The sequence below is a fragment of the Oryctolagus cuniculus genome, chromosome 15 (assembly GCF_051225735.1).
Source record: "Oryctolagus cuniculus isolate XC-2025 breed Fujian yellow rabbit chromosome 15, ASM5122573v1, whole genome shotgun sequence".
In the NCBI taxonomy this organism is placed as follows: domain Eukaryota; kingdom Metazoa; phylum Chordata; class Mammalia; order Lagomorpha; family Leporidae; genus Oryctolagus; species Oryctolagus cuniculus.
This window is the reverse complement of record NC_142881.1, coordinates 6,921,946-6,932,570: the sequence shown is the minus strand read 5'-3', so window position 1 is coordinate 6,932,570 and position 10,625 is coordinate 6,921,946. Positions and strand designations below refer to the sequence as shown.

At 56.2% G+C, this 10,625-nt stretch overlaps 1 protein-coding gene across 1 annotated transcript; it reads right to left on the bottom strand.

Moving 5' to 3' along the window:
- Window positions 1-222: 222 nt before the first annotated feature.
- Window positions 223-4,705, bottom strand: NKX1-2 (NK1 homeobox 2). The gene is made up of 2 exons (XM_002722145.5): window positions 4,270-4,705; window positions 223-2,783 (listed from the first exon to the last, which is right to left on the bottom strand). Exons 1-2 carry the CDS (start codon window positions 4,481-4,483, stop codon window positions 2,083-2,085), a joined length of 915 nt encoding a protein of 304 aa, XP_002722191.3. The 5' UTR covers window positions 4,484-4,705; the 3' UTR covers window positions 223-2,082.
- Window positions 4,706-10,625: the final 5,920 nt, after the last annotated feature.

Genomic DNA, 10,625 nt, shown 5'->3' with positions numbered 1-10,625 from the left:
AGTGAGTGCTGGTGGGAGAAGGTGACAGGCACGGATCCATCCCCTAATAAATGCAAAGTCATTCAAAAGCTTTGCTGAAGCACTCATTAAAAATTAAAATTTAAAATATTCCAAAAAAAATTTGGACAGTCAAAAAAAAAAAAAACCTGCTTTACTGATAGAAAACAAAGAGTAATTAAACAAGAATTCATTATAAAAAGAATTTATTAGACAAACACACTGATAGATTGCATCTGAGGATTTGGTTGAAAAGCCGCCGGGACTTTGAAAACAGAAGTCTAGTCACAGGCCCAAGTGTTAGCCTGTGACAACCTGGAGAAGTCAGGAACCACAGCACAAACGCTGGTCACGGACAGATGGGGCCCCCACACCCTCCCTCTCAAGTCTGACGTTCTGGCCCCCCCATTGCAGCTTGCCGGTGAGCGCGCAGGTGAGCTGCCTGTCCACATACACGGGATGCTGCTTTTGAGAAACCGGCAAATAGTCCCCAGAGGGCTTCCCAACAAGGGAGGCGAAGAACACAATATTCTCTATGACGGCAACCTAATTTTTAATCTCACCTGGCACCATCCTTTTTTTTTTTCTTTTAGAAAGTTATAGTGTGTAGTTTGGGGACATTTTTCCTCTTTAAATTAGATGGAAAGGAGTCTAACTAGCAAATAATGCATCATTTAATAATACACACTCATTAATCTGATGGGTGCCACATGAATAGGAAGTCTCCCTTGAGTTTGGGAAAGGTGATATTTTCTATCATTCTTGAAAATAACAGAACTAGACATTTCAATATAACAATAACATAATGTGTTCCTAACACCAAACCACCTGCTTTGACTCTGAAAACATTTGAGCCTCAAAGTTAATTATTAATGGCACAGGCTGTCAGAAAATAGCCAGGGTATATGGTGTCCTTGCAAGTAGTGGCTGAGCTCGGGACGTCGAGGTGAGACTAGCGCACACCTGGCATCTTGGGGACACCTGGGTTTTGAGACCTGGGCCCCAAGAGCACTTCACAGAGAAATCTAACGGAAGAGTGGTCAAACAAAACTGGCAAGGGAAATTTACAGGATTTTAATCTTCATTTTTAAAGGGAGGTTGATAGAAGCAGAACGCCCACGTACACAGTTCCCACGGTTGGATCCATTGTGCACGTGCTTCTGGGATTTGCCACAGCTCTGAACACCCGAGAATAATTCCTTTCCTAACAAACTTGTTTATTCACTCTCAGGAGGAGTCTGGAACGAAAATTACTTTCAGGTCAGACTCTTAGATGCGATGCAGAAATGTAAAGTTTGTGCTTTTTAAAAATAGTAATAAAGAAAAAAAAAAACTGGTGGGTGTGGCCACAGCTGGTTCTCCCCAACCTGCTTATCTCCTGGGGATCCCTGGACTGAAGTATCAAACATCCAACAAGGCGCCTCCAAACCGGCAGCCTGGTGTCTGGGCCCCGTGACACTCGTGGGGGAGCCCTGGCGCCCTTCCTTATCCTTTGCCCTGCGCCCACCTGCGCCTCCGGTGACAGGTGCAGCCAGCACCCGTGTCTGGCTCGAGTCCACATCTTAAACGGAGATCTAGAAACACTCGATTCCCCAGAGCAGGGTGCGCCTGTCGGCCGACCCCTCCTGGGCTTTGCCTGGGCTCTGCGAGCAGTCGCTGGGTGCCGGCGTGAGGAGGGCAGGGGAAAGCGCCGGACCCTCCGCGAGAGCCATTCGCTGACTCCACCCCAGGTGCGCAGGACGTCGCGGCTCCCTCGGGTCTCCATCCTGGCACCTTTGCTGGCCCCACCCCGGACACCCAGACCTCCCCCAAAAGCCCTGGAACCGAATTAAGCCTGCCTGGAAGAGAGAAGGGTCTGAGGGCAGCCTCCGACTGCCGACGCGTTCACACCGGACGCATCCTTGACCCTCTGAGGCCCGGACGCGACCAAGGCTGCTCCCGCCCTCTGCCGGCGTATCCGGCGGCGGGAAGGGAAGGGGCGCGCAGATCCCCGAGCGCGTCGTTGTCCTCCGTGGAGGGGCCCACGGCCCTGCCGATCCCTCGCCTCGAGACCCCACGCCGTGAGCACCCCGATGAGCTCCGGGCTCATAAGTGCGGGGCGTAGAAGGGGGCCAAGTAGGAGGGCCCGAGGAAGGGCGCGAAGGGGCTCCCGGCGGCCGCCGCCAGCGGGAAGGGGGCAGCGGCCGGGAAGAGCACGTTGGCCGCCGAGTAGGAGGGGAAAGTCTGGAAGGGCAGCGCGCCGGGGCCCGGAGGGCCTGGGCTGCCCCCCGCGCCGCCGCCGGCCCCCGCCGCGGCCCCGGGCGTCCCAGACTGGGGCGGGCCGCCCGCGGTCTGCGCCGCGCCGTCGGCGCCCGGGTTCTGCTTCTTCCACTTGGTCCTGCGATTCTGGAACCAGATTTTGACCTGTGTCTCGGTGAGGCTGAGAGACAGCGCCAGGTTCAGGCGTTCGCACACCGACAGGTAGCGCGTGGCGCGGAACTTGTTCTCCAAGGCCACCAGCTGCTCGTAGGTGAAGGCCGTGCGCGCGCGCCGCGGCTTGGCGCAGCTGGGCTCGGCGCGCCGGCGCCGGGGCCGCGGGGAGCCGGGAGAGCCCGGGGAGCCCACGGGACCGCCCCCGCCGTCCGCGCGGCGCTGCCCGGCCGCCAGCGCCGCCGCCCGGGCCTCCGGAGAGCGCGCAGCCGGCTCCCGCCGCCGCGGCCGCCCCGCGTCCTCTTCGTCCTCCTCCTCCGCCTCGGCCTCCGAGCCCTCCAAGGGGGACGCCGGGCCGGCGCTTTGGCCCGCAGCATCTAGGGGAGAAGGGGGTCGATGACCAGGAGCCCAGAGCTACACCGCCCGTCCGGGTCCCCAGACCGCTCTGGGCGCAACTCCCGGCGCTCCCGCCGCCGCCCACGCCGCCCGCACCCCCACGCGCGGACTTAGGGGTACGGTGTCCTTTTGACCTTTACAAAGCTGCCACCGAGCAGGCGTCCCAGAATAAACGTTGTATGCACATCGAAAAGGAAGAGTGACCTCACAGGGCGGGGGGGAAGAGAGGGGGCCTGGGCTCTTTCTGCATTGAGACATCCAGACGTCAGGTGCGTTTAGGGCTGGTCTCGCCCAGACCCTGGAAGCCTGTTTTGGCCCGGGACTCCTTGCAATTAAGAAAGAAGTTATTACGCTCCCCCCGCTTTAAGGAGAAATCCCCCTTTCCCATCTTCTCTCTCCTGCCGTGTTAATGGAGTTTCAGATTTGTGCGGGGCCGGATCGATAGATGTCATCTATTAAAGGTAAGTTTTAATCGAACAATATTAGGATCAGACAGAGAAAGGGGGTTTGAAGTCGGTACCTGCAAGCTGCGGGCAGGAGATATGCAGGCGCCAGTAATAGAATATCGATCACCGGGTGGCGGGAGGAGCGTGCGCCCCTCCGAGAGACTGTCCGAACAATTACCCTGCCGGCAGCCAGAGGCGCCCGGAGCCCCCAGACAATCATGGCCAAATTTGGGGCGAGGGAGCAGGGGGCTGCACCGCTTCTGGCTTCCTCTGGGGACCTGAGCCTCTGACCTCCTGGACCCCTCCAGGGAACCTCTGTGGCACCCAGCACTAGGCCTGTTCCTTCCTCTTCCAACCAGAAACTTTCCTGGACTGTCGGTCAGTCACCTGCCAGTGAGGAGTAAGTCAGAGTTGGGAGGAGGAAGTGCCAAGGCTTCCCGTCGCCCCACACCAGCCCGGGCCGCGGTTGAGTCCGGAGCGCTGGCGCGTGGGGCAGCCAAGCTCTGCAGGTGTCTCCGAGTGGTTCCAAGTGGGCACCTGAGCTCGCCACCCTCCAAGACCCCGGCACACTCTCAGCCTCGGCTCCCTCGCCCGTAAAATGGGGGTGATGTTAGTGACACTGTCTGCCTCGCAGATCCCCAAGTGTTTATCCCAGCGCCCAGCCCAGGTCCTGGCGCGTGGCCCACTCATTGGACGTCCGGTACCAGAATGCGCCTGGCAAAGGTGGGCGCCAGGTGCGCGTAGTGTCCGCAGAGAGCGAGTCGGGGCTGTGGTGCAGGGACGAGGCCCCAGCGGCAAACCCCTGCCCGGAATTCTGGAGCCGCCCGTACGCTTCCCTCCTGTTCCCGGGCGCGCGCTCCGACTGCTACCTTCGCACCTGGTCCTGTGCGCCTTGTCTCTTGGGAGAAAACGCCGTTAAGGGCCATACTCACTGGACACTGGTCCCCCCCCCCCTCCGTACACACACATACACCCAGATTCTGCGACATCAGCACCCAGGCCCGGGGCCTCGTATTCTTACCGGGGGATTCCTGCTGTCGCACCAGGTGCCCGGGGCTAGCGTCCTTTCCCGCTACGACCTCCGCCAAACTTTTCTTGGCTTCCCGGGGAGCGAGGCGCACGGCAGGGAGCGCAGCGCGCGTGAATTTCTGCGGGTCCAGGATGTCGAGGACTGAGAAGGAGATCTTGTGGTGGGCAGGGGCCGCCTTGGCCCCGCCGTCCTGCCATGCCAGCATGCCCACCGCCCGCAGGTCCTAGGAGGGCCACTCGCCTGCGCCCCTTCCACTCTGGCTCTGGCCGCAGCGTTCCAGCGGCGAGCGGGATTCGCGCCGCCAAGTGAAGCAGAGGAGTGGGGCGGGAGGGAAGGCGGGGTCGGGAGAGAGCTGTGGGGGGCTGCGAGCCGATTGGCACTTGCGGGGCTCCGGCCCCTGCCACGTGCAGGGCGCGCTCTCAGCCTGCGAAGTCGCTAGCGCTGCGCGGGGCCGCTGGCCTGGGCTGGGCGGGGGGGTCTCAGCACGTCCCATGCGCGCGCCCGCGGAGGCAGCGTGACTCCGCGCGCCTCCACCCAAGCGTCACGGACACCCGGAATGCAGGAGGGAGGGTTTCGTCCCGGGTGTCCCCCTACACATTCAAAGCTCGCTCCCGGATACACCGGCCCTCGGTTCAGGATTGATGACTTCAGGGCAGTGCGCGGCGCACCTGCTGCCCCGACTGGGAACTGCGGTAACACTCAGCCCCGTTTACCCTGGGTGTCAAAGCCCCTGTGCTCTCGCAGTTCGAAGTGGACAAAGGCCTGGCCTTTCCCCTTCTGATTTCCTGAGCGTCCCTGTGAGGTGAGCGTGGCCTGGTCAGACCACTACACCCATTTTAAAGATGAAAAAATTAAGGTTCTGAAATGAGAAGTGATTTGCTGAGGGTCACGGTTACTTGGTGACAGAGTCTGTGTTGGAACCCAGGTCTTGCAGGGGGACCAGTGCTTTTTTGGGAAATCCTGGACTGTGCCTGAGTCTTTCCCTTGCACCCCCGGAGCCCAGCCAGGCAGAGAGCAGCAAGGGTTTCAGGGACACAAGCAAACCCTGGCCAGGATGCTCTGCCTCCTGGGAAACTTCCAGCCAGGTGGGATCACCCAAGCGCTGCCCACGTTGGCTGTGACCCGCCCAAGCCCTTGGTGCCCTTCAGGCCTTCCTCGTGGCCGCAGATCCTGCCATTTGCAACAGCAATTGTGTCCTGGGGGAGCAGGTTGCACTGCTGACTCCCAACCCTTTCCCAGGTTGAAAGATGCTGCCTGGTTTGCCTCTAAGGCTGGGTAAGAAAGAATGAAATGGCCCCCATCTGCTTCCCGGGAAGTCCCTGGGGATGAGTGGCAAGGCTCAGGGGAGTGGCAGGTTTCTCTGGCCACACCCACCCCAGCCGTCCTTCTTTGGTCACTTGGTGAGCACAGGGCAGCCTCGGAGCCCAAGCATCTGTTCCAGCGGCAAATTCTGAGGCTTCTCTCCGACCCTCCCTCCGCTGGAGCAGCCTCGGACTCTGCCCTCCCTTTCTTCTCTGCCCCATGGGGTTTCCAAACAAATGACCTGGCAATTCACATTGTTCGGGCAGGTAAGGAGTAGGAAGAGGAGGAGAAGCCTTCTCATTCAAGTGCCGGGCTGCGGGTCCCATCCGCTATTGAAGAGGCGTCCTCGGAGGCCAGCCCCTTGTAGCTTTTCTCATTCAAGCCTTTCTGCTCCTCCCAGAGGTGGCCGCCCTATCCCCTGCAGACTTTAAAGCCCTGCCGAAGTCCCAGCCAGCTCCCGGTCCAAAGTGAAGACGCGCCTTTAAAGCTCAGGACAGGCAGTGCCCTGCCCACGTCCCCCGTCGGGCTCCCACCCAAGTGAAGGCACAGCCGAACCAGGACACCCAGGAACCTGGTTGCAAACCACAGAGCCTTCCTGGTTTTCTGTGCAACTCCTTCTCTCCCAGTTCTCACTTGATTTTTTTTTTAATCTCCCTTTTCCTTCCCCCTTCTCTCCCCATCAACCGCAGCTCCTACCTTTTCCCAACCATCTTCATAAAGCGTTTCTATGTAGGTTTCTCAGGACAGTGAGGAAGGAGTGGGTCTCTAAGGAGCTCCAGAATGGAAGTGCCACGGGTGCCTTCCTCAGTGCACTTCTCCCGTCCCGTCTTTCCTCTCCTCACCCTTTCTCAGAAGGGGCTTTCAGGAGCTGCAGCTGGCATTCCAGAGGGCTCCCTTCCCCCCAGGCGGCCAGGAGCGACCCAAACCTGGGTCATTTGCATGGCACTGTATAAAGCACCATGGAAGTTTCTGTGTCAAGTCTGCAAATCATCCTCTCTCTGAGGTCCACGGAGACAGTCAAGAGTATATGCAGGCCATGTTCTTAGAACCCGTGAATCTCTAAGAAGTCCTTTTAGTGCTTTTTAAAATGTTTCCCGCCCCGTCTTTTCCTGTCTGCTTCCGGTACGTGTTTTTGGTGCAGGGCAAGGGTCAACACTTGGCTTCTAGCTGTGGATGGTGCACGGGCAGCGCTGCCACACCTCCCACCCACACCGGAGGAATAGAAATACGCTCTTACCCGCTCGTCTTAAAGATAGCCCCCCCCCCCCCCGCCCCACGGGACACGGTGATCGCTTCAATTTAGGGAGGATTGGAGGAGGAGTCTCTAGAAAATTCTTTCCCTGGCCACCTGCTTTGCAATGGACCAGCAGACCACGAGGCCTCCCTTCAGGTACAACGGGGCGGCCATGCATTTGACTCACCAACATCCTCACACGTGTCTTTGGACCCAAAGTGCCTCTATATAAAACCTGGATCCGTATCCTCAAGCCACCTTCCCTCTGTGCGTGGAGTTGGATTTTTTTTTTTTTCCCAGCACAGGCATTAAAATTCCGCCCGGGTGCTGTGTTTAAATTGCTTTGATGCTAGGTGGGTTCCAACCCTGACCTGTCCTGATGGCGAGTGATGGCTGTAACAAGCTCAGGATCAATATTCATAGCGGGTGTCCTGGGCTGATAACGCTATCCAAGACAATGTCCGCTATCAGCTCAGACAGCTGAGATATTGTGCCATTAGGGATGTTGTGTTAAATAACCTGATCCATTTCTGGGGCTATTTAATGAATTTCACAGTTTAGATAGTATCTTTAAGGAGCCAGCAGGGGCTATTCCTGAGGCACTGATGCAAATCAATGGTGCCCAGCTTCCCCAGCTGTTGCACAAACAAGGTGGCGGCCAATTCCAGCACAGCCTCAGGGAGCCGGAGCCGCTGCTCAGCTGCTCAGCCGGGAGGAGCCGGGCTAACAATGGCAAGAATCTGCCACCGGTGCTGATGGAAGGCGGGCAATACCAGGAGCCACATTCAAGCACCCTCGATAAAATCTTATGTTCTTAGAAGAAAATACAACTGCAGCTCTCTAGGTGAAAGCTTGAGCCTGCCCACAGGGTAGTCATATATGATAAAGAGACAACTTCATAAGGCACAGCAGGTGACAGGGGAGATGGGTGGGCAACCCCTGGGATTTGTTTTCAGGTTTATTTATTTAATCTAGCAGGAAGGTGGGTTGGAAGAGGAGTAGCCCTTGCTCAATCAGCACTCAGGTGAGAGATGCTTGAATCCCAAGCTGTGCTTAATCCAGTGCCACAACACCTGCCCCAGGGGCAACCTCTAGACTCAGGACCCCAGCCAGCCCTCCCCAGTCAGTCTACAAAAGGGGAGGGGGAAGACAAGAGGTAACTCTGGACAGCAGCATCCCTTGTAGCTGGAGGGTTCATTTACAATCAAAGGCTAGCATTTCCCATTTCCCACCAGGGCTTTGAATTCCAGATGCCATGCAGAACAAGCATTCCTTCTGAAAACCTGGAAATTTTGATTTGTGAAAGCTGAGTTCAAAGCGTAGCTTTCCTATCCGTCCCCAAACCGCAAACAAAATGTTTACTCAACATATTTCACTATAAAAAGCTAGTATGTTGTCGCTCCCCCTCTTTGCGGAGGAACTACACAGGACCCTGTGCTGTTCTTTTGTCTGCTCGGCCCTCCCCAGGTTTGCTGCTGGTTCTTCCCGGGTCGGCTACCATCCCTTCCACCTCCGTGGAAGGGCGGTTCCCCCTGCCACATTCCCCACTTCCGCAGGGGAGCGGCACACCACCGGCCGGCTCTCTCGGGGGCTGCACAGGTGTTCCCACAGGTGTTCCCTCAGATGTTCCCCTTAGATGTTCCTGGTGCATGCCGTCTCTCTCCTCCTTTATAGTCCTCCTCCGCCAATCCCAACTCGGCTGCCCACACGCCGAGTACGCTGCTCTCCTCCAATCAGGAGCAGGATCAGCTCCTGGAGGTCATCACTCAAGTTGGCAAGAGGCAGCTGCGTAGAAGCTGTTTTCTCCTCTCCCAGCGCCATATTGTGGGAGAGCAGATGCATAGAATAAGTCTTAATTCCAGTAACTCAGTCCAGTCCGGGTTGCTCCCCACAGTATGTCTTCATGGAAATCCAGAGATTTAAAAAAAGCAATTTCTTCATCTTAGAAATATGGAGGAAGCATCCAGGAAGGTGATGAATAGGTAGGGATTCTACCAGTTCTGCAGGTCCTGAGGTTATGGACATCCATAGCTGCTCTTGCTGGGCACTTGCCCTGGGCCAGGTCTTGGGCTAAGCTTCCAGCACAAGGTTTCATTTAACCCTCCCCAAATCCCACTAAGTAGACACTATTACTTTGTCTTTTTTTTAAATTTTATTTATTTGTTTGAAAGGCAGAATGACACAGAAGGGGGTATGGGGGAGGAAGATCATCAGTCTGCTGATTCACTCCCCAAATGCCCACAACAGCTGGGGCTGGACCAGGAGCTCAGAACTCTATCTGGGTCTCCCATGTGGGTAGCAGAGACCCAAGTCCTGGGCCATTTTCTGCTGCCTTCCCAGAAACACTGGTAGGAAGCTGGATTGGAAGCAGGGTAGCCAGAACTTGAACCAGGCACTCTGACAGGGGTACAGGTGTTCCAAGTAGCTGCTTAACCCCCTGCACCAGGCTGTCCACCTCGAGGCACTGTTATTTTTCCCAATTCACAGCTAGAAAACGAGCTTTAGAGAGACAGTAATTTCCCCATGTGGCAGAGCTAGGAAGTGGCAGAACTAACATTTATACCCAGTGAGATTTCAGAGCCCTCATCCAGGAAGCTTCTCACCAAGGAAGCTGAGTTCCTGTCTCAGGGTGAAATCCAGTGGAGCCCAAGCCCTGCAGGGGAGCAGACTATGCTGCGGGGTTTGGGATTGGTTTTGGAAGTGCTTTCAGTCAATGTTTTCGGGTAGTCTAAGGAGGAGCCTGAGAAGAGGGAGTAAGTGGCTAAACCAAACTGCTCTGGACACCTAGCAAAATAGAGAAGTAAAACTGGGAGAATAATGAATGGGGGTGAAGGGAGCCAAGTAGGAAGTCAAGGACATTCAAAGAGGGACCTGTTGAAGGCAGGGCATGGAAGAGCAGGGACACAGTGCAGCCTGGGTCTCTCTCTCCCCCTTTCTTTCTTTCCTTCCTTCCTTCCTTCCTTCCTTCAATTTATTGTCTTTATTTGAAAGGCAGAGATGGACAGACAGAGAGAGAGCAATTTTTCATCCACTGGTTCACTCCTCAAATGATTACAAACACTAGGGCTGGGCCAGACCAAAGTCAGGAGCCAGGAACTCCATCTGGGTCTCCCGCATGTGTGGCAAGAGTCCAGGCACTTGGACCATTCTCTGTTGCTTTCCCAGGTGCATTAGCAGGGAGCTGAATTGGAAGTGGAGCAGTGGGGACTTGAACCCGTGCCCATATAGGAAGCATGATGCCGGCCAGGTCTTTCCAGACTGAGCACTGTGTGCCCTGTGACATTTGCAGAATAAAGACAAGGAAGCAGCCTAGTTAATCATCTGCTTCTGCAGGTGGTCAAAGGGACAGAAATCTGGGTTCACTTTTTATTTATTTGGGAGGTAGAGACAGACTGAGGGGCCTGGGGAGGAGAGAGAGAGAGAGAGAGAGAGAGAGAGAGAGAGAGAGAAATGGACAGATAGATATCCGATTTGCTGGTTCATTCCCCAGTGCCCACAATCATCCCTGGCCGGGGCAAACTCAAGAGCCAGGAACTCTGTCCAGGTTTCCCACACGAGTGCCAGCAGCCCAAGTGCTTGAGCCATCACCGCCACCTCCCAGGTTTGCATTCGCTGGAGTTAGGAGCCCAAGCAGGGAACTGAGGCCAGGCACACAGATGTGGGACATGGGTCCTCTAACCACTAGGCTAAAGGCCAGCTCCTGTCCCCCCCCCCTTTTTTTTATTTATTTGAGAGACAGAGGTCAAAAAATCCAGCTCCTTATGTGGCATCTGCTTAGTTTTAAATGCCAGCAGCCAATTCTGAGTGTGGG